The sequence below is a fragment of the Coregonus lavaretus genome (assembly GCF_964263955.1).
Source record: "Coregonus lavaretus genome assembly, contig: HAP1_SCAFFOLD_417, whole genome shotgun sequence".
Lineage (NCBI taxonomy): Eukaryota > Metazoa > Chordata > Actinopteri > Salmoniformes > Salmonidae > Coregonus > Coregonus lavaretus.
The window spans coordinates 261,541-285,765 of record NW_028156721.1 but is presented as its reverse complement, the minus strand read 5'-3'; the positions used below and the strand labels follow the sequence as shown (position 1 = coordinate 285,765).

At 51.0% G+C, this 24,225-nt stretch overlaps 1 protein-coding gene across 1 annotated transcript in view; it reads right to left on the bottom strand.

Moving 5' to 3' along the window:
- The window catches only part of LOC311126042 (fibroblast growth factor receptor 3-like), a gene marked incomplete at both ends in the record, with an annotated part of 261,688 nt that overhangs the window by 108,577 nt on the left and 128,886 nt on the right, over positions 1 to 24,225 (bottom strand). The window contains one exon of the mRNA XM_084200070.1: positions 13,374 to 13,543. Within this exon, the coding sequence (XP_084056196.1) occupies positions 13,374 to 13,543 (170 nt within the window). The remainder of the gene's footprint in view (positions 1 to 13,373; positions 13,544 to 24,225) is intronic.

The following is a 24,225-nucleotide window of genomic DNA, read 5'->3' as shown; positions in this document are numbered from 1 at the left end:
ACAGCCCCGTTCCTAACCCACCCAGCTACTGTCAGGCTGTCACAGCCCCGTCCTGAACCCACCCAGCTACTGTCAGGCTGTCACAGCCCCGTTCCTAACCCACCCAGCTACTGTCAGACTGTCACAGCCCCGTCCTGAACCCACCCAGCTACTGTCAGACTGTCACAGCCCCGTCCTGAACCCACCCAGCTACTGTCAGGCTGTCACAGCCCCGTTCCTAACCCACCCAGCTACTGTCAGGCTGTCACAGCCCCGTCCTGAACCCACCCAGCTACTGTCAGGCTGTCACAGCCCCGTCCTGAACCCACCCAGCTACTGTCAGACTGTCACAGCCCCGTTCCTAACCCACCCAGCTACTGTCAGGCTGTCACAGCCCCGTTCCTAACCCACCCAGCTACTGTCAGGCTGTCACAGTCCCGTTCCTAACCCACCCAGCTACTGTCAGGCTGTCACAGCCCCGTCCTGAACCCACCCAGCTACTGTCAGACTGTCACAGCCCCGTTCCTAACCCACCCAGCTACTGTCAGACTGTCACAGCCCCGTTCCTAACCCACCCAGCTACTGTCAGGCTGTCACAGCCCCGTTCCTAACCCACCCAGCTACTGTCAGGCTGTCACAGCCCCGTTCCTAACCCACCCAGCTACTGTCAGACTGTCAAAGCCCCGTTCCTAACCCACCCAGCTACTGTCAGGCTGTCACAGCCGTGTTCCTAACCCACCCAGCTACTGTCAGGCTGTCACAGCCCCGTCCTGAACCCACCCAGCTACTGTCAGACTGTCACAGCCCCGTTCTTAACCCACCCAGCTACTGTCAGGCTGTCACAGCCCCGTCCTGAACCCACCCAGCTACTGTCAGGCTGTCACAGCCCCGTTCCTAACCCACCCAGCTACTGTCAGACTGTCACAGCCCCGTTCCTAACCCACCCAGCTACTGTCAGGCTGTCACAGCCCCGTTCCTAACCCACCCAGCTACTGTCAGGCTGTCACAGCCCCGTCCTGAACCCACCCAGCTACTGTCAGGCTGTCACAGCCCCGTTCCTAACCCACCCAGCTACTGTCAGGCTGTCACAGCCCCGTCCTGAACCCACCCAGCTACTGTCAGGCTGTCACAGCCCCGTCCTGAACCCACCCAGCTACTGTCAGGCTGTCACAGCCCCGTTCCTAACCCACCCAGCTACTGTCAGACTGTCACAGCCCCGTTCCTAACCCACCCAGCTACTGTCAGGCTGTCACAGCCCCGTCCTGAACCCACCCAGCTACTGTCAGGCTGTCACAGCCCCGTCCTGAACCCACCCAGCTACTGTCAGGCTGTCACAGCCCCGTTCCTAACCCACCCAGCTACTGTCAGACTGTCACAGCCCCGTTCCTAACCCACCCAGCTACTGTCAGGCTGTCACAGCCCCGTTCCTAACCCACCCAGCTACTGTCAGGCTGTCACAGCCCCGTTCCTAACCCACCCAGCTACTGTCAGGCTGTCACAGCCCCGTCCTGAACCCACCCAGCTACTGTCAGGCTGTCACAGCCCCATCCTGAACCCACCCAGCTACTGTCAGACTGTCACAGCCCCGTTCCTAACCCACCCAGCTACTGTCAGGCTGTCACAGCCCCGTTCCTAACCCACCCAGCTACTGTCAGACTGTCACAGCCCCGTCCTGAACCCACACAGCTACTGTCAGGCTGTCACAGCCCCGTTCCTAACCCACCCAGCTACTGTCAGGCTGTCACAGCCCCGTTCCTAACCCACCCAGCTACTGTCAGGCTGTCACAGCCCCGTTCCTAACCCACCCAGCTACTGTCAGGCTGTCACAGCCCCGTTCCTAACCCACCCAGCTACTGTCAGGCTGTCACAGCCCCGTTCCTAACCCACCCAGCTACTGTCAGGCTGTCACAGCCCCGTTCCTAACCCACCCAGCTACTGTCAGACTGTCACAGCCCCGTCCTGAACCCACCCAGCTACTGTCAGGCTGTCACAGCCCCGTCCTGAACCCACCCAGCTACTGTCAGACTGTCACAGCCCCGTCCTGAACCCACCCAGCTACTGTCAGGCTGTCACAGCCCCGTCCTGAACCCACCCAGCTACTGTCAGACTGTCACAGCCCCGTCCTGAACCCACCCAGCTACTGTCAGACTGTCACAGCCCCGTCCTGAACCCACCCAGCTACTGTCAGACTGTCACAGCCCCGTCCTGAACCCACCCAGCTACTGTCAGACTGTCACAGCCCCGTCCTGAACCCACCCAGCTACTGTCAGGCTGTCACAGCCCCGTCCTGAACCCACCCAGCTACTGTCAGACTGTCACAGCCCCGTCCTGAACCCACCCAGCTACTGTCAGACTGTCACAGCCCCGTCCTGAACCCACCCAGCTACTGTCAGGCTGTCACAGCCCCGTCCTGAACCCACCCAGCTACTGTCAGACTGTCACAGCCCCGTCCTGAAACCACCCAGCTACTGTCAGACTGTCACAGCCCCGTTCCTAACCCACCCAGCTACTGTCAGGCTATCACAGCCCCGTTCCTAACCCACCCAGCTACTGTCAGACTGTCACAGCCCCGTTCCTAACCCACCCAGCTACTGTCAGGCTGTCACAGCCCCGTTCCTAACCCACCCAGCTACTGTCAGGCTGTCACAGCCCCGTTCCTAACCCACCCAGCTACTGTCAGGCTGTCACAGCCCCGTTCCTAACCCACCCAGCTACTGTCAGACTGTCACAGCCCCGTCCTGAACCCACCCAGCTACTGTCAGGCTGTCACAGCCCCGTCCTGAACCCACCCAGCTACTGTCAGACTGTCACAGCCCCGTCCTGAACCCACCCAGCTACTGTCAGGCTGTCACAGCCCCGTCCTGAACCCACCCAGCTACTGTCAGACTGTCACAGCCCCGTCCTGAACCCACCCAGCTACTGTCAGACTGTCACAGCCCCGTCCTGAACCCACCCAGCTACTGTCAGACTGTCACAGCCCCGTCCTGAACCCACCCAGCTACTGTCAGACTGTCACAGCCCCGTCCTGAACCCACCCAGCTACTGTCAGGCTGTCACAGCCCCGTCCTGAACCCACCCAGCTACTGTCAGACTGTCACAGCCCCGTCCTGAACCCACCCAGCTACTGTCAGGCTGTCACAGCCCCGTCCTGAACCCACCCAGCTACTGTCAGACTGTCACAGCCCCGTCCTGAACCCACCCAGCTACTGTCAGACTGTCACAGCCCCGTTCCTAACCCACCCAGCTACTGTCAGGCTGTCACAGCCCCGTTCCTAACCCACCCAGCTACTGTCAGGCTGTCACAGCCCCGTCCTGAACCCACCCAGCTACTGTCAGGCTGTCACAGCCCCGTTCCTAACCCACCCAGCTACTGTCAGACTGTCACAGCCCCGTTCCTAACCCACCCAGCTACTGTCAGACTGTCACAGCCCCGTTCCTAACCCACCCAGCTACTGTCAGGCTGTCACAGCCCCGTCCTGAACCCACCCAGCTACTGTCAGGCTGTCACAGCCCCGTTCCTAACCCACCCAGCTACTGTCAGACTGTCACAGCCCCGTTCCTAACCCACCCAGCTACTGTCAGGCTGCCACAGCCCCGTTCCTAACCCACCCAGCTACTGTCAGACTGTCACAGCCCCGTTCCTAACCCACCCAGCTACTGTCAGGCTGTCACAGCCCCGTCCTGAACCCACCCAGCTACTGTCAGGCTGTCACAGCCCCGTCCTGAACCCACCCAGCTACTGTCAGGCTGTCACAGCCCTGTTCCTAACCCACCCAGCTACTGTCAGGCTGTCACAGCCCCGTCCTGAACCCACCCAGCTACTGTCAGGCTGTCACAGCCCCGTTCCTAACCCACCCAGCTACTGTCAGACTGTCACAGCCCCGTTCCTAACCCACCCAGCTACTGTCAGGCTGTCACAGCCCCGTTCCTAACCCACCCAGCTACTGTCAGGCTGTCACAGCCCCGTTCCTAACCCACCCAGCTACTGTCAGGCTGTCACAGCCCCGTCCTGAACCCACCCAGCTACTGTCAGACTGTCACAGCCCCGTCCTGAACCCACCCAGCCACTGTCAGGCTGTCACAGCCCCGTTCCTAACCCACCCAGCTACTGTCAGGCTGCCACAGCCCCGTCCTGAACCCACCCAGCTACTGTCAGACTGTCACAGCCCCGTCCTGAACCCACCCAGCTACTGTCAGACTGTCACAGCCCCGTTCCTAACCCACACAGCTACTGTCAGACTGTCACAGCCCCGTCCTGAACCCACCAAGCTACTGTCAGACTGTCACAGCCCCGTTCCTAACCCACCCAGCTACTGTCAGGCTGTCACAGTCCCGTTCCTAACCCACCCAGCTACTGTCAGGCTGTCACAGCCCCGTCCTGAACCCACCCAGCTACTGTCAGGCTGTCACAGCCCCGTCCTGAACCCACCCAGCTACTGTCAGGCTGTCACAGCCCCGTCCTGAACCCACCCAGCTACTGTCAGACTGTCACAGTCCCGTTCCTAACCCACCCAGCTACTGTCAGACTGTCACAGCCCCGTCCTGAACCCACCCAGCTACTGTCAGACTGTCACAGCCCCGTTCCTAACCCACCCAGCTACTGTCAGGCTGTCACAGCCCCGTCCTGAACCCACCCAGCTGTCAGGCTGCCACAGCCCCGTCCTGAACCCACCCAGCTACTGTCAGACTGTCACAGCCCCGTTCCTAACCCACCCAGCTACTGTCAGGCTGTCACAGCCCCGTCCTGAACCCACCCAGCTACTGTCAGACTGTCACAGCCCCGTTCCTAACCCACCCAGCTACTGTCAGGCTGTCACAGTCCCGTTCCTAACCCACCCAGCTACTGTCAGACTGTCACAGCCCCGTTCCTAACCCACCCAGCTACTGTCAGGCTGTCACAGCCCCGTTCCTAACCCACCCAGCTACTGTCAGGCTGTCACAGCCCCGTCCTGAACCCACCCAGCTACTGTCAGACTGTCACAGCCCCGTCCTGAACCCACCCAGCTACTGTCAGGCTGTCACAGCCCCGTCCTGAACCCACCCAGCTACTGTCAGGCTGTCACAGCCCCGTCCTGAACCCACCCAGCTACTGTCAGACTGTCACAGCCCCGTCCTGAACCTACCCAGCTACTGTCAGGCTGTCACAGCCCCGTCCTGAACCCACCCAGCTACTGTCAGACTGTCACAGCCCCGTCCTGAACCCACCCAGCTACTGTCAGGCTGTCACAGCCCCGTCCTGAACCAACCCAGCTACTGTCAGACTGTCACAGCCCCGTTCCTAACCCACCCAGCTACTGTCAGGCTGTCACAGCCCCGTTCCTAACCCACCCAGCTACTGTCAGACTGTCACAGCCCCGTCCTGAACCCACACAGCTACTGTCAGGCTGTCACAGCCCCGTTCCTAACCCACCCAGCTACTGTCAGGCTGTCACAGCCCCGTTCCTAACCCACCCAGCTACTGTCAGGCTGTCACAGCCCCGTTCCTAACCCACCCAGCTACTGTCAGGCTGTCACAGCCCCGTTCCTAACCCACCCAGCTACTGTCAGGCTGTCACAGCCCCGTTCCTAACCCACCCAGCTACTGTCAGGCTGTCACAGCCCCGTTCCTAACCCACCCAGCTACTGTCAGACTGTCACAGCCCCGTCCTGAACCCACCCAGCTACTGTCAGGCTGTCACAGCCCCGTCCTGAACCCACCCAGCTACTGTCAGACTGTCACAGCCCCGTCCTGAACCCACCCAGCTACTGTCAGGCTGTCACAGCCCCGTCCTGAACCCACCCAGCTACTGTCAGACTGTCACAGCCCCGTCCTGAACCCACCCAGCTACTGTCAGACTGTCACAGCCCCGTCCTGAACCCACCCAGCTACTGTCAGACTGTCACAGCCCCGTTCCTAACCCACCCAGCTACTGTCAGGCTGTCACAGCCCCGTCCTGAACCCACCCAGCTACTGTCAGGCTGCCACAGCCCCGTCCTGAACCCACCCAGCTACTGTCAGACTGTCACAGCCCCGTTCCTAACCCACCCAGCTACTGTCAGGCTGTCACAGCCCCGTCCTGAACCCACCCAGCTACTGTCAGACTGTCACAGCCCCGTTCCTAACCCACCCAGCTACTGTCAGGCTGTCACAGTCCCGTTCCTAACCCACCCAGCTACTGTCAGACTGTCACAGCCCCGTTCCTAACCCACCCAGCTACTGTCAGGCTGTCACAGCCCCGTTCCTAACCCACCCAGCTACTGTCAGGCTGTCACAGCCCCGTCCTGAACCCACCCAGCTACTGTCAGACTGTCACAGCCCCGTCCTGAACCCACCCAGCTACTGTCAGGCTGTCACAGCCCCGTCCTGAACCCACCCAGCTACTGTCAGGCTGTCACAGCCCCGTCCTGAACCCACCCAGCTACTGTCAGACTGTCATAGCCCCGTCCTGAACCTACCCAGCTACTGTCAGGCTGTCACAGCCCCGTCCTGAACCCACCCAGCTACTGTCAGACTGTCACAGCCCCGTCCTGAACCCACCCAGCTACTGTCAGGCTGTCACAGCCCCGTCCTGAACCCACCCAGCTACTGTCAGACTGTCACAGCCCCGTTCCTAACCCACCCAGCTACTGTCAGGCTGTCACAGCCCCGTTCCTAACCCACCCAGCTACTGTCAGACTGTCACAGCCCCGTCCTGAACCCACACAGCTACTGTCAGGCTGTCACAGCCCCGTTCCTAACCCACCCAGCTACTCTCAGGCTGTCACAGCCCCGTTCCTAACCCACCCAGCTACTGTCAGGCTGTCACAGCCCCGTTCCTAACCCACACAGCTACTGTCAGGCTGTCACAGCCCCGTTCCTAACCCACCCAGCTACTGTCAGGCTGTCACAGCCCCGTTCCTAACCCACCCAGCTACTGTCAGGCTGTCACAGCCCCGTTCCTAACCCACCCAGCTACTGTCAGGCTGTCACAGCCCCGTTCCTAACCCACCCAGCTACTGTCAGACTGTCACAGCCCCGTCCTGAACCCACCCAGCTACTGTCAGACTGTCACAGCCCCGTCCTGAACCCACCCAGCTACTGTCAGACTGTCACAGCCCCGTCCTGAACCCACCCAGCTACTGTCAGGCTGTCACAGCCCCGTCCTGAACCCACCCAGCTACTGTCAGACTGTCACAGCCCCGTCCTGAACCCACCCAGCTACTGTCAGGCTGTCACAGCCCCGTCCTGAACCCACCCAGCTACTGTCAGACTGTCACAGCCCCGTCCTGAACCCACCCAGCTACTGTCAGACTGTCACAGCCCCGTTCCTAACCCACCCAGCTACTGTCAGGCTATCACAGCCCCGTTCCTAACCCACCCAGCTACTGTCAGGCTGTCACAGCCCCGTCCTGAACCCACCCAGCTACTGTCAGACTGTCACAGCCCCGTCCTGAACCCACCCAGCTACTGTCAGGCTGTCACAGCCCCGTCCTGAACCCACCCAGCTACTGTCAGACTGTCACAGCCCCGTCCTGAACCCACCCAGCTTCTGTCAGACTGTCACAGCCCCGTTCCTAACCCACCCAGCTACTGTCAGGCTATCACAGCCCCGTTCCTAACCCACCCAGCTACTGTCAGGCTGTCACAGCCCCGTCCTGAACCCACCCAGCTACTGTCAGGCTGTCACAGCCCCGTTCCTAACCCACCCAGCTACTGTCAGACTGTCACAGCCCCGTTCCTAACCCACCCAGCTACTGTCAGGCTGCCACAGCCCCGTTCCTAACCCACCCAGCTACTGTCAGACTGTCACAGCCCCGTTCCTAACCCACCCAGCTACTGTCAGGCTGTCACAGCCCCGTCCTGAACCCACCCAGCTACTGTCAGGCTGTCACAGCCCCGTCCTGAACCCACCCAGCTACTGTCAGGCTGTCACAGCCCTTTTCCTAACCCACCCAGCTACTGTCAGGCTGTCACAGCCCCGTCCTGAACCCACCCAGCTACTGTCAGGCTGTCACAGCCCCGTTCCTAACCCACCCAGCTACTGTCAGACTGTCACAGCCCCGTTCCTAACCCACCCAGCTACTGTCAGGCTGTCACAGCCCCGTTCCTAACCCACCCAGCTACTGTCAGGCTGTCACAGCCCCGTTCCTAACCCACCCAGCTACTGTCAGGCTGTCACAGCCCCGTTCCTAACCCACCCAGCTACTGTCAGGCTGTCACAGCCCCGTTCCTAACCCACCCAGCTACTGTCAGGCTGCCACAGCCCCGTCCTGAACCCACCCAGCTACTGTCAGGCTGTCACAGCCCCGTCCTGAACCCACCCAGCTACTGTCAGGCTGTCACAGCCCCGTTCCTAACCCACCCAGCTACTGTCAGGCTGTCACAGCCCCGTTCCTAACCCACCCAGCTACTGTCAGGCTGTCACAGCCCCGTTCCTAACCCACCCAGCTACTGTCAGGCTGTCACAGCCCCGTCCTGAACCCACCCAGCTACTGTCAGACTGTCACAGCCCTGTTCCTAACCCACCCAGCTACTGTCAGGCTGTCACAGCCCCGTTCCTAACCCACCCAGCTACTGTCAGGCTGTCACAGCCCCGTCCTGAACCCACCCAGCTACTGTCAGACTGTCACAGCCCCGTCCTGAACCCACCCAGCTACTGTCAGGCTGTCACAGCCCCGTCCTGAACCCACCCAGCTACTGTCAGGCTGTCACAGCCCCGTCCTGAACCCACCCAGCTACTGTCAGGCTGTCACAGCCCCGTTCCTAACCCACCCAGCTACTGTCAGGCTGTCACAGCCCCGTTCCTAACCCACCCAGCTACTGTCAGGCTGTCACAGCCCCGTCCTGAACCCACCCAGCTACTGTCAGGCTGTCACAGCCCCGTTCCTAACCCACCCAGCTACTGTCAGGCTGTCACAGCCCCGTTCCTAACCCACCCAGCTACTGTCAGGCTGTCACAGCCCCGTCCTGAACCCACCCAGCTACTGTCAGGCTGTCACAGCCCCGTCCTGAACCCACCCAGCTACTGTCAGGCTGTCACAGCCACGTTCCTAACCCACCCAGCTACTGTCAGGCTGTCACAGCCCCGTCCTGAACCCACCCAGCTACTGTCAGGCTGTCACAGCCCCGTTCCTAACCCACCCAGCTACTGTCAGACTGTCACAGCCCCGTCCTGAACCCACCCAGCTACTCTCAGACTGTCACAGCCCCGTCCTGAACCCACCCAGCTACTGTCAGGCTGTCACAGCCCCGTCCTGAACCCACCCAGCTACTGTCAGGCTGTCACAGCCCCGTCCTGAACCCACCCAGCTACTGTCAGGCTGTCACAGCCCCGTCCTGAACCCACCCAGCTACTGCCAGACTGTCACAGCCCCGTTCCTAACCCACCCAGCTACTGTCAGGCTGTCACAGCCCCGTTCCTAACCCACCCAGCTACTGTCAGGCTGTCACAGTCCCGTTCCTAACCCACCCAGCTACTGTCAGGCTGTCACAGCCCCATCCTGAACCCACCCAGCTACTGTCAGACTGTCACAGCCCCGTTCCTAACCCACCCAGCTACTGTCAGGCTGTCACAGCCCTGTTCCTAACCCACCCAGCTACTGTCAGGCTGTCACAGCCCCGTCCTGAACCCACCCAGCTACTGTCAGACTGTCACAGCCCCGTTCCTAACCCACCCAGCTACTGTCAGGCTGTCACAGCCCCGTCCTGAACCCACCCAGCTACTGTCAGGCTGTCACAGCCCCGTTCCTAACCCACCCAGCTACTGTCAGGCTGTCACAGCCCCGTCCTGAACCCACCCAGCTACTGTCAGGCTGTCACAGCCCCGTTCCTAACCCACCCAGCTACTGTCAGGCTGTCACAGCCCCGTTCCTAACCCACCCAGCTACTGTCAGGCTGTCACAGCCCCGTTCCTAACCCACCCAGCTACTGTCAGACTGTCACAGCCCCGTTCCTAACCCACCCAGCTACTGTCAGACTGTCACAGCCCCGTTCCTAACCCACCCAGCTACTGTCAGGCTGTCACAGCCCCGTCCTGAACCCACCCAGCTACTGTCAGGCTGTCACAGCCCCGTTCCTAACCCACCCAGCTACTGTCAGGCTGTCACAGCCCCGTTCCTAACCCACCCAGCTACTGTCAGGCTGTCACAGCCCCGTTCCTAACCCACCCAGCTACTGTCAGGCTGTCACAGCCCCGTTCCTAACCCACCCAGCTACTGTCAGGCTGTCACAGCCCCGTCCTGAACCCACCCAGCTACTGTCAGGCTGTCACAGCCCCGTCCTGAACCCACCCAGCTACTGTCAGGCTGTCACAGCCCCGTCCTGAACCCACCCAGCTACTGTCAGGCTGTCACAGCCCCGTTCCTAACCCACCCAGCTACTGTCAGGCTGTCACAGCCCCGTCCTGAACCCACCCAGCTACTGTCAGGCTGTCACAGCCCCGTTCCTAACCCACCCAGCTACTGTCAGGCTGTCACAGCCCCGTCCTGAACCCACCCAGCTACTGTCAGGCTGCCACAGCCCCGTCCTGAACCCACCCAGCTACTGTCAGACTGTCACAGCCCCGTCCTGAACCCACCCAGCTACTGTCAGGCTGTCACAGCCCCGTTCCTAACCCACCCAGCTACTGTCAGGCTGTCACAGCCCCGTCCTGAACCCACCCAGCTACTGTCAGGCTGTCACAGCCCCGTTCCTAACCCACCCAGCTACTGTCAGGCTGTCACAGCCCCGTTCCTAACCCACCCAGCTACTGTCAGGCTGTCACAGCCCCGTTCCTAACCCACCCAGCTACTGTCAGGCTGTCACAGCCCCGTTCCTAACCCACCCAGCTACTGTCAGACTGTCACAGCCCCGTCCTGAACCCACCCAGCTACTGTCAGGCTGTCACAGCCCCGTCCTGAACCCACCCAGCTACTGTCAGGCTGTCACAGCCCCGTCCTGAACCCACCCAGCTACTGTCAGGCTGTCACAGCCCCGTTCCTATCCCACCCAGCTACTGTCAGGCTGTCACAGCCCCGTCCTGAACCCACCCAGCTACTGTCAGGCTGTCACAGCCCCGTTCCTATCCCACCCAGCTACTGTCAGGCTGCCACAGCCCCGTTCCTAACCCACCCAGCTACTGTCAGGCTGTCACAGCCCCGTTCCTAACCCACCCAGCTACTGTCAGGCTGTCACAGCCCCGTCCTGAACCCACCCAGCTACTGTCAGGCTGTCACAGCCCCGTTCCTAACCCACCCAGCTACTGTCAGGCTGTCACAGCCCCGTCCTGAACCCACCCAGCTACTGTCAGACTGTCACAGCCCCGTCCTGAACCCACCCAGCTACTGTCAGGCTGTCACAGCCCCGTTCCTAACCCACCCAGCTACTGTCAGGCTGCCACAGCCCCGTCCTGAACCCACCCAGCTACTGTCAGGCTGTCACAGCCCCGTTCCTAACCCACCCAGGGGAACAGTCTGACAGTCGCTGGGGTTAGGGGGTCAGGTCTTTGTGGCCAACAGTGGGTACACAGGGGAACAGGGGAGAGGCTAATCATATTAAAAACACTCAGAGGGGGAAGAGTTCAGAGTGATGTGGAGTCTTTCATACAACCACTAGTATATATCTTAATAGTCACTTCACTATATCCCTGGTAGATATCTTAATAGTCACTTCACTATATCCCTGTGATATCCCTGGTAGATATCTTAATATTCACTTCACTATATCCCTGTGATATCCCTGGTAGATATCTTAATATTCACTTCACTATATCCCTGGTAGATATCTTAATATTCACTTCACTATATCCCTGGTAGATATCTTAATATTCACTTCACTATATCCCTGTGATATCCCTGGTAGATATCTTAATATTCACTTCACTATATCCCTGGTAGGTATATTAATATTCACTTCACTATATCCCTGTGATATCCCTGGTAGATATCTTAATATTCACTTCACTATATCCCTGGTAGATATCTTAATATTCACTTCACTATACCCCGGTCCTCTGTAGCTCAATTGGTAGAGCATGGCGTTTGTAACGCCAGGGTAGTGGGTTCGATCCCCGGGACCACCCATACGTAAAAATGTATGCACACATGACTGTAAGTCGCTTTGGATAAAAGCGTCTGCTAAATGGCATATTATTATTATTATTATTATATCTTAATAGTCACTTCACTATATCCCTGGTAGATATCTTAATATTCACTTCACTATATCCCTGGTAGATATCTTAATATTCACTTCACTATATCCCTGGTAGATATATTAATATTCACTACACTATATCCCTGGTAGATATATTAATAGTCACTTCACTATATCCCTGTGATATCCCTGGTAGATATATTAATAGTCACTTCACTATATCCCTGTGATATCCCTGGTAGATATCTTAATATTCACTTCACTATATCCCTGTGATATCCCTGGTAGATATCTTAATAGTCACTTCACTATATCCCTGTGATATCCCTGGCTCTCAAGAGAAGACAGGCAATGTGCACACTGCCCACAAAATGAGGTGGAAACTGAGCTGCACTTCCTAACCTCCTGCCAAATGTATGACCATATTAGAGACACATATTTCCCTCAGATTACAGTGATCCACAAAGAATTAGAAAACAAATCCAATTTTGATAAACTCCCTTATCTACTGGGTGAAATACCACAGCGTGCCATCACAGCAGCAAGATTTGTGACCTGTTGCCACAAGAAAAGGGCAACCAGTGAAGAACAAACACCATTGTAAATACAACCCGTATTTATGTTTATTTATTTTCCCATTTGTACTTTAACTATTTGCACATTGTTACAACACTGTATATATACATAATATGACATTTGAAATGTCTTTATTCTTTTGTAACTTCTGTGAGTGTAATGTTTAATGTTAATATTTATTTCACTTTTGTTTACTATCTACTTCACTTGCTTTGGCAATGTTAACACACGTTTCCCATGCCAATAAAGCCCTTAAATTGAAAAATTAAATTAAATTGAGAGAGAGAGAGAGAGAGAGAGAGAGAGAGAGAGAGAGAGAGAGAGAGAGAGAGAGAGAGAGAGAGAGAGAGAGAGAGAGAGAGAGAGAGAGAGAGAGAGAGAGAGAGAGAGAGAGAGAGAACTGGTATTGGCATGGGAAACATATATGTGCTTGTGTAGAGCAGATGTTGGTGACCTTTGTAAACGTTTAATAGCTGTGAGCTCCTGTTACACTTAAGCCTTTAAACACACAACCAGTCAGCAACCAGGGGCTCTCAACACAGTAGGAAGGTAACCTGGCACCATATTCCCTATATAGTGCATCACTTTTGACCAAAGCCCATGGGACTCTGGTCCAAAGTAGTACACTAAAGGGACCATTTGGGACGCTGACGATGTTCTAAAACAGGACACTACTCTGGTTTTACCCTCTGCTGACTACTAACTTCTAATTGGCTGTCTGACTCACCTTGATCCCGCCCATCCTCTGCTCGCCCTTAAACTCTTTCCCGTTCTTCAGCCAATGGATGGATGGTGTGGGGTTGCCGGCAGCAGCGCAGCGGAACTTGACGGTATTGGCTGCTGGGATGGCGAGGAGCTTCTTCTCCATGCGGTCCGGTCGGGTCCAGTACGGTGCTTCTGAATGGACAGGAGAGAGAGAGAGAGAGGGTTAGGGTTCTGATTGGACAAGAGAGAGAGAGGGGTTAGGGTTCTGATTGGACAAGAGAGAGAGATAGAAGGTTAGGGTTGTGATTGGACAGGAAAGTGAGGATTAGGGTTCTGATTGGACAGGAGAGAGCGAGAGGGTTAGGGTTCTGATTGGACAGGAGAGAGCGAGAGGGTTAGGGTTCTGATTGGACAGGAGAGAGCGAGAGGGTTAGGGTTCTGATTGGACAGGAGAGAGCGAGAGGGTTAGGGTTCTGATTGGACAGGAGAGAGCGAGAGGGTTAGGGTTCTGATTGAACAGGAGAGAGAGCGAGAGGGTTAGGGTTCTGATTGGACAGGAGAGAGCGAGAGGGTTAGGGTTCTGATTGCACAGGAGAGAGCGAGAGGGTTAGGGTTCTGATTGGACAGGAGAGAGCGAGAGGGTTAGGGTTCTGATTGGACAGGAGAGAGCGAGAGGGTTAGGGTTCTGATTGGACAGGAGAGAGCGAGACACGTACAAAGCTCTCCCTCGTCCTCCATTTGACAAATCAGACCATAATTCTATCCTCCTGATTTCTGCTTATAAGCAAAAACTAAAGCAGGAAGCACCAGTGACTCGGTTAATAAGGAAGTGGTCAGATGACGCAGATGCTAAGCTACAGGACTGTTTTGCTAGCACAGACTGGAATATGTTCCGGGATTGAATGCAAATTAATTACTCAAAAATCATACAATGTGATTTTCTGGATTTTTGTTTTAGATTCCGTCTCTCACAGTTGAAGTGTACCTATGATAAAGATTACAGACCTCTACATGCTTTGTAAGTAGGAAAACCTGCAAAATCGGCAGTGTATCAAATACTTGTTCTCCCCACTGTACATACCCCAACCAGAAACCATGGATTACAGGCAACATCCGCACTGAGATAAAGGGTAGAACTGCCGCTTGCAAGGAGTGGGACTCAAACCCGGACACTTATAAGAAATCCCGCTATGCCCTCCGACGAACCATCAAAAAGGCAAAGAGTCAATACAGGACTAAGATTGAATCGTACTACTCGTCAGAAGTGGCAGGGCTTGCAAACCATTACAGACTATTTCGAGGTAAGTAAGATTTTTAAGCAGGTCAACATTCACAAGGCCGCAGGGCCAGACGGACTACCAGGACGTGTACTCCGAGCATGCGCTGACCAACTGGCAAGTGTCTTCACTGACATTTTCAACATGTCCCTGACTGAGTCTGTAATACCAACATGTTTCAAGCAGACCAAGAACACATGATAACCTGCCTAAATGATTACTGACCCGTAGCACTCACGTCTGGAGCCATGAAGTGCTTTGAAAGGCTGGTCATGGCTCACATCAACACCATTATCCCAGAAACCCTAGACCCACTCCAATTTGCATACCACCCCAACAGATCCACAGATGATGCAATCTCTATTGCACTCCACACTGCCCATTCCCACCTGGACAAGAGGAACAGCTACGTGAGAATGCTATTCATTGTCTATAGCTCAGCGTTCAACACCATAGTACCCTCAAAGCTCATCACTAAGCTAAGGACCCTGGGACTAAACACCTCCCTCTGCAAGTGGATCCTGGACTTCCTGACGGGCCGCCCCCAGGTGGTAAGGGTAGGTAACAACACATCTGCCCCGCTGATCCTCAACACGGGGGCCCCTCAGGGGTGCGTGCTCAGTCCCCTCCTGTACTCCCTGTTCACCCATGACTGCATGGCCAGGCACGACCTCAACACCATCATTAGGTTTGCCGACGACACAACAGTGGTAGGCCTGATCACCGACAATGATGAGACAGCCTATAGGGAGGAGGTCAGAGATCTGGCCATGTGGTGCCAGGATAACAACCTCTCCCTCAACGTGATCAAGACAAAGGAGATGATTGTGGACTACAGGGAAAAAAAGAGGACTGAGCACGCCCCCATTCTCATCGACGGGGCTGTAGTGGAACAGGTTGAGAGCTTCAAGTTCCTTGGTGTCCACATCACCAACAAACTATCATGGTCCAAACAAACCAAGACAGTCATGAAGAGGGCACGACAAAACCTATTCCCCCTACGGAGACTGAAAAGATTTGACATGGGTCCTCAGATCCTCAAAAAGATATACAGCTGCACCATTGAGAGAATCCTGACTGGTTGCATCACTGCCTGGTATGGCAACTGCTTGGCCTCTGACCGCAAGGCACTACAGAGGGTAGTGCGTACGGCCCAGTACATCACTGGGGCCAAGCTTCCTGCAAATCCAGGACCTCTACACCAGGCGGTGTCAGAGGAAGGCCCTAAAAATTGTCAAAGACTCCAGCCACCCTAGTCACAGACTGTTCTCTCTGCTGCCGCACGGCAAACGGTACCGGAGCGCCAAGTCTAGGACCAAAAGGCTCCTTAACAGCTTCTACCCCCAAGCCATAAGACTGCTGAACAGCTATTCATGGCTACCTGGACTGTTTGCATTGTCCCTCCCTTCTTTTCTTAAAACTGCATTGTTGCTCTACAGTACGGAGCAGTATATCAGTCTGAAACAGATCTATAATAATAATATAATATGCCATTTAGCAGACGCTTTTATCCAAAGCGACTTACAGTCATGCGTGCATACATTTTTATGTGTACGGGTGGTGCCGGGGATCGAACCCACTACCTTGGCATTACAAGCGCCGTGCTCTACCAGCTGAGCTACAGAGGACCACAAGATCTCTAGTATGGAGCAGTATATCAGTCTGAAACAGATCTCTAGTATGGAGCAGTATATCAGTCTGAAACAGATCTCTAGTATGGAGCAGTATATCAGTCTGAAACAGATCTCTGGTATGGAGCAGTATATCAGTCTGAAACAGATCTCTAGTATGGAGCAGTATATCAGTCTGAAACAGAGCTACGGGATGGAGCAGTATATCAGTCTGAAACAGATCTCTAGTATGGAGCAGTATATCAGCCTGAAACAGATCTCTAGTATGGAGCAGTATATCAGTCTGAAACAGAGCTACGGGATGGAGCAGTATATCAGTCTGAAACAGATTTCTAGTATGGAGCAGTATATCAGTCTGAAACAGATCTCTAGTATGGAGCAGTATATCAGTCTGAAACAGAGCTACGAGATGGAGCAGTATATCAGTCTGAAACAGATCTCTAGTATGGAGCAGTATATCAGTCTGAAACAGATCTCTAGTATGGAGCAGTACATCAGTCTGAAACAGATCTCTAGTATGGAGCAGTATATCAGTCTGAAACAGATCTCTAGTATGGAGCAGTATATCAGTCTGAAACAGATCTCTAGTATGGAGCAGTATATCAGTATGAAACAGATCTCTAGTATGGAGCAGTATATCAGTCTGAAACAGATCTCTAGTATGGAGCAGTATATCAGTCTGAAACAGATCTCTAGTATGGAGCAGTATATCAGTCTGAAATAGATCTCTAGTATGGAGCAGTATATCAGTCTGAAACAGATCTCTAGTATGGAGCAGTATATCAGTCTGAAATAGAGCTACGGGATGGAGCAGTATATCAGTCTGAAATAGAGCTATGGGATGGAGCAGTATATCAGTCTGAAACAGATCTCTAGTATGGAGCAGTATATCAGTCTGAAACAGATCTCTAGTATGGAGCAGTATATCAGTCTGAAACAGATCTCTAGTATGGAGCAGTACATCAGTCTGAAACAGAGCTACGGGATGGAGCAGTATATCAGTCTGAAATAGAGCTATGGGATGGAGCAGTATATCAGTCTGAAACAGATCTCTAGTATGGAGCAGTATATCAGTCTGAAACAGATCTCTAGTATGGAGCAGTATATCAGTCTGAAACAGATCTCTAGTATGGAGCAGTACATCAGTTTGAAAAAGAGCTACGGGATGGAGCAGTATATCAGTCTGAAAAAGATCTCTAGTATGGAGCAGTATATCAGTCTGAAACAGATCTCTAGTATGGAGCAGTATATCAGTCTGAAACAGATCTCTAGTATGGAGCAGTATATCAGTCTGAAACAGATCTCTAGTATGGAGCAGTATATCAGTCTGAAATAGATCTCTAGTATGGAGCAGTATATCAGTCTGAAACAGATCTCTAGTATGGAGCAGTATATCAGTCTGAAATAGAGCTACGGGATGGAGCAGTATATCAGTCTGAAATAGAGCTATGGGATGGAGCAGTATATCAGTCTGAAACAGATCTCTAGTATGGAGCAGTATATCAGTCTGAAACAGATCTCTAGTATGGAGCAGTATATCAGTCTGAAACAGATCTCTAGTATGGAGCAGTACATCTGTTTGAAACAGAGCTACGGGATGGAGCAGTATATCAGTCTGAAAAAGATCTCTAGTATGGAGCAGTATATCAGTCTGAAACAGATCTCTAGTATGGAGCAGTACATCAGTCTGAAACAGAGCTACGGGATGGAGCAGTATATCAGTCTGAAAAAGATCTCTAGTATGGAGCAGTATATCAGTCTGAAACAGATCTCTAGTATGGAGCAGTATATCAGTCTGAAACAGAGCTACGAGATGGAGCAGTATATCAGTCTGAAACAGATCTCTAGTATGGAGCAGTATATCAGTCTGAAACAGATCTCTAGTATGGAGCAGTACATCAGTCTGAAACAGATCTCTAGTATGGAGCAGTATATCAGTCTGAAACAGATCTCTAGTATGGAGCAGTATATCAGTCTGAAACAGATCTCTAGTATGGAGCAGTATATCAGTATGAAACAGATCTCTAGTATGGAGCAGTATATCAGTCTGAAACAGATCTCTAGTATGGAGCAGTATATCAGTCTGAAACAGATCTCTAGTATGGAGCAGTATATCAGTCTGAAATAGATCTCTAGTATGGAGCAGTATATCAGTCTGAAACAGATCTCTAGTATGGAGCAGTATATCAGTCTGAAATAGAGCTACGGGATGGAGCAGTATATCAGTCTGAAATAGAGCTATGGGATGGAGCAGTATATCAGTCTGAAACAGATCTCTAGTATGGAGCAGTATATCAGTCTGAAACAGATCTCTAGTATGGAGCAGTATATCAGTCTGAAACAGATCTCTAGTATGGAGCAGTACATCAGTCTGAAACAGAGCTACGGGATGGAGCAGTATATCAGTCTGAAAAAGATCTCTAGTATGGAGCAGTATATCAGTCTGAAACAGATCTCTAGTATGGAGCAGTATATCAGTCTGAAACAGAGCTACGAGATGGAGCAGTATATCAGTCTGAAACAGATCTCTAGTATGGAGCAGTATATCAGTCTGAAACAGATCTCTAGTATGGAGCAGTACATCAGTCTGAAACAGATCTCTAGTATGGAGCAGTATATCAGTCTGAAACAGATCTCTAGTATGGAGCAGTATATCAGTCTGAAACAGATCTCTAGTATGGAGCAGTATATCAGTATGAAACAGATCTCTAGTATGGAGCAGTATATCAGTCTGAAATAGATCTCTAGTATGGAGCAGTATATCAGTCTGAAACAGATCTCTAGTATGGAGCAGTATATCAGTCTGAAACAGATCTCTAGTATGGAGCAGTATATCAGTCTGAAACAGATCTCTAGTATGGGGCCGTATATCAGTCTGAAACAGAGCTACGGGATGGAGCAGTATATCAGTCTGAAACAGATCTCTAGTATGGAGCAGTATATCAGTCTGAAATAGATCTCTAGTATGGAGCAGTATATCAGTCTGAAACAGATCTCTAGTATGGAGCAGTATATCAGTCTGAAATAGAGCTACGGGATGGAGCAGTATATCAGTCTGAAATAGAGCTATGGGATGGAGCAGTATATCAGTCTGAAACAGATCTCTAGTATGGAGCAGTATATCAGTCTGAAACAGATCTCTAGTATGGAGCAGTACATCAGTCTGAAACAGATCTCTAGTATGGATCAGTATATCAGTCTGAAACAGATCTCTAGTATGGAGCAGTATATCAGTCTGAAACAGATCTCTAGTATGGAGCAGTATATCAGTATGAAACAGATCTCTAGTATGGAGCAGTATATCAGTCTGAAACAGATCTCTAGTATGGGGCCGTATATCAGTCTGAAACAGAGCTACGGGATGGAGCAGTATATCAGTCTGAAACAGATCTCTAGTATGGAGCAGTATATCAGTCTGAAATAGAGCTATGGGATGGAGCAGTATATCAGTCTGAAACAGATCTCTAGTATGGAGCAGTATATCAGTCTGAAACAGATCTCTAGTATGGGGCAGTATATCAGTCTGAAACAGAGCTACGGGATGGAGCAGTATATCAGTCTGAAACAGATCTCTAGTATGGAGCAGTATATCAGTCTGAAACAGATCTCTAGTATGGAGCAGTATATCAGTCTGAAACAGATCTCTAGTATGGGGCCGTATATCAGTCTGAAACAGAGCTACGGGATGGAGCAGTATATCAGTCTGAAACAGATCTCTAGTATGGAGCAGTATATCAGTCTGAAACAGATCTCTAGTATGGAGCAGTACATCAGTCTGAAACAGATCTCTAGTATGGAGCAGTATATCAGTCTGAAACAGATCTCTAGTATGGAGCAGTATATCAGTCTGAAACAGATCTCTAGTATGGAGCAGTATATCAGTCTGAAACAGATCTCTAGTATGGAGCAGTATATCAGTCTGAAACAGATCTCTAGTATGGGGCCGTATATCAGTCTGAAACAGAGCTACGGGATGGAGCAGTATATCAGTCTGAAACAGATCTCTAGTATGGAGCAGTATATCAGTCTGAAATAGATCTCTAGTATTTAGTAGTATATCAGTCTGAAACAGATCTCTAGTATGGAGCAGTATATCAGTCTGAAATAGAGCTATGGGATGGAGCAGTATATCAGTCTTAAACAGATCTCTAGTATGGAGCAGTATATCAGTCTGAAACAGATCTCTAGTATGGAGCAGTATATCAGTCTGAAACAGATCTCTAGTATGGAGCAGTATATCAGTCTGAAACAGAGCTACGGGATGGAGCAGTATATCAGTCTGAAACAGATCTCTAGTATGGAGCAGTATATCAGTCTGAAACAGATCTCTAGTATGGAGCAGTACATCAGTCTGAAACAGATCTCTAGTATGGAGCAGTATATCAGTCTGAAACAGATCTCTAGTATGGAGCAGTATATCAGTCTGAAACAGATCTCTAGTATGGAGCAGTATATCAGTATGAAACAGATCTCTAGTATGGAGCACTATATCAGTCTGAAACAGATCTCTAGTATGGAGCAGTATATCAGTCTGAAACAGATCTCTAGTATGGAGCAGTATATCAGTCTGAAACAGATCTCTAGTATGGAGAAGTATATCAGTCTTAAACAGATCTCTAGTATGGGGCCGTATATCAGTCTGAAACAGAGCTACGGGATGGAGCAGTATATCAGTCTGAAACAGATCTCTAGTATGGAGCAGTATATCAGTCTGAAATAGAGCTACGGGATGGAGCAGTATATCAGTCTGAAATAGAGCTATGGGATGGAGCAGTATATCAGTCTGAAACAGATCTCTAGTATGGAGCAGTATATCAGTCTGAAACAGATCTCTAGTATGGAGCAGTATATCAGTCTGAAACAGATCTCCAGTATGGAGCAGTATATCAGTCTGAAACAGAGCTAAAGGATGGAGCAGTATATCAGTCTGAAACAGATCTCTAGTATGGAGCAGTATATCAGTCTGAAACAGATCTCTAGTATGGAGCAGTATATCAGTCTGAAACAGAGCTACGGGATGGAACAGTATATCAGTCTGAAACAGAGCTAAAGGATGGAGCAGTATATCAGTCTGAAACAGATCTCTAGTATGGAGCAGTATATCAGTCTGAAACAGATCTCTAGTATGGAGCAGTATATCAGTCTGAAATAGATCTCTAGTATGGAGTAGTATATCAGTCTGAAACAGATCTCTAGTATGGAGCAGTATATCAGTCTGAAACAGATCTCTAGTATGGAGCAGTATATCAGTCTGAAACAGATCTCTAGTATGGATCAGTATATCAGTCTGAAATAGAGCTACGGGATGGAACAGTATATCAGTCTGAAACAGATCTCTAGTATGGAGCAGTATATCAGTCTGAAACAGATCTCTAGTATGGAGCAGTATATCAGTCTGAAACAGATCTCTAGTATGGAGCAGTATATCAGTCTGAAATAGATCTCTAGTATGGAGCAGTATATCAGTCTGAAACAGATCTCTAGTATGGAGCAGTATATCAGTCTGAAACAGATCTCTAGTATGGAGCAGTATATCAGTATGAAACAGATCTCTAGTATGGAGCAGTATATCAGTCTGAAACAGATCTCTAGTATGGAGCAGTATATCAGTCTGAAACAGATCTCTAGTATGGAGCAGTATATCAGTCTGAAACAGATCTCTAGTATGTGGCCGTATATCAGTCTGAAACAGAGCTACGGGATGGAGCAGTATATCAGTCTGAAACAGATCTCTAGTATGGAGCAGTATATCAGTCTGAAACAGATCTCTAGTATGGAGCAGTATATCAGTCTGAAACAGATCTCTAGTATGGAGCAGTATATCAGTCTGAAACAGATCTCTAGTATGGAGCAGTATATCAGTCTGAAACAGATCTCTAGTATGGAGCAGTATATCAGTCTGAAATAGAGCTACGGGATGGAGCAGTATATCAGTCTGAAATAGAGCTATGGGATGGAGCAGTATATCAGTCTGAAACAGATCTCTAGTATGGAGCAGTATATCAGTCTGAAACAGATCTCTAGTATGGAGCAGTATATCAGTCTGAAACAGATCTCTAGTATGGAGCAGTATATCAGTCTGAAACAGATCTCTAGTATGGAGCAGTATATCAGTCTGAAACAGAGCTAAAGGATGGAGCAGTATATCAGTCTGAAACAGATCTCTAGTATGGAGCAGTATATCAGTCTGAAACAGATCTCTAGTATGGAGCAGTATATCAGTCTGAAACAGAGCTACGGGATGGAGCAGTATATCAGTCTGAAACAAATCTCTAGTATGGAGCAGTATATCAGTCTGAAACAGATCTCTAGTATGGAGCAGTATATCAGTCTGAAACAGATCTCTAGTATGGAGCAGTATATCAGTCTGAAACAGAGCTACGGGATGGAGCAGTATTTCAGGCTGAAACAGAGCTACAGTATGGAGCAGTATATCAGTCTGAAACAGATCTCTAGTATGGAGCAGTATATCAGTCTGAAATAGATCTCTAGTATGGAGCAGTATATCAGTCTGAAACAGATCTCTAGTATGGAGCAGTATATCAGTCTGAAACAGATCTCTAGTATGGAGCAGTATATCAGTCTGAAACAGATCTCTAGTATGGAGCAGTATATCAGTCTGAAATAGAGCTACGGGATGGAACAGTATATCAGTCTGAAACAGATCTCTAGTATGGAGCAGTATATCAGTCTGAAACAGATCTCTAGTATGGAGCAGTATATCAGTCTGAAACAGATCTCTAGTATGGAGCAGTATATCAGTCTGAAATAGATCTCTAGTATGGAGCAGTATATCAGTCTGAAACAGATCTCTAGTATGGAGCAGTATATCAGTCTGAAACAGAGCTACGGGATGGAGCAGTATATCAGTCTGAAACAGATCTCTAGTATGGAGCAGTATATCAGTCTGAAACAGAGCTACGGGATGGAGCAGTATATCAGTCTGAAACAGATCTCTAGTATGGAGCAGTATATCAGTCTGAAACAGATCTCTAGTATGGAGCAGTATATCAGTCTGAAATAGATCTCTAGTATGGAGCAGTATATCAGTCTGAAACAGATCTCTAGTATGGAGCAATATTTCAGTCTGAAACAGATCTCTAGTATGGAGCAGTATATCAGTCTGAAACAGATCTCTAGTATGGAGCAGTATATCAGTCTGAAATGGAGCTACGGGATGGAGCAGTATATCAGTCTGAAACAGATCTCTAGTATGGAGCAGTATATCAGTCTGAAACAGATCTCTAGTATGGAGCAGTATATCAGTCTGAAACAGATCTCTAGTATGGAGAAGTATATCAGTCTGAAACAGATCTCTAGTATGGAGCAGTATATCAGTCTGAAACAGATCTCTAGTATTGAGCAGTATATCAGTCTGAAACAGAGCTACGGGATGGAGCAGTATATCAGTCTGAAACAGATCTCTAGTATGGAGCAGTATATCAGTCTGAAACAGATCTCTAGTATGGAGCAGTATATCAGTCTGAAACAGATCTCTAGTATGGAGCAGTATATCAGTCTGAAACAGATCTCTAGTATGGAGCAGTATATCAGTCTGAAACAGAGCTACGGGATGGAGCAGTATATCAGTCTGAAACAGATCTCTAGTATGGAGCAGTATATCAGTCTGAAACAGATCTCTAGTATGGAGCAGTATATCAGTCTGAAATAGATCTCTAGTATGGAGCAGTATATCAGTCTGAAACAGATCTCTAGTATGGAGCAGTATATCAGTCTGAAACAGATCTCTAGTATGGAGCAGTATATCAGTCTGAAACAGAGCTACGGGATGGAGCAGTATATCAGTCTGAAACAGATCTCTAGTATGGAGCAGTATATCAGTCTGAAACAGATCTCTAGTATGGAGCAGTATATCAGTCTGAAATAGATCTCTAGTATGGAGCAGTATATCAGTCTGAAACAGATCTCTAGTATGGAGCAATATATCAGTCTGAAACAGATCTCT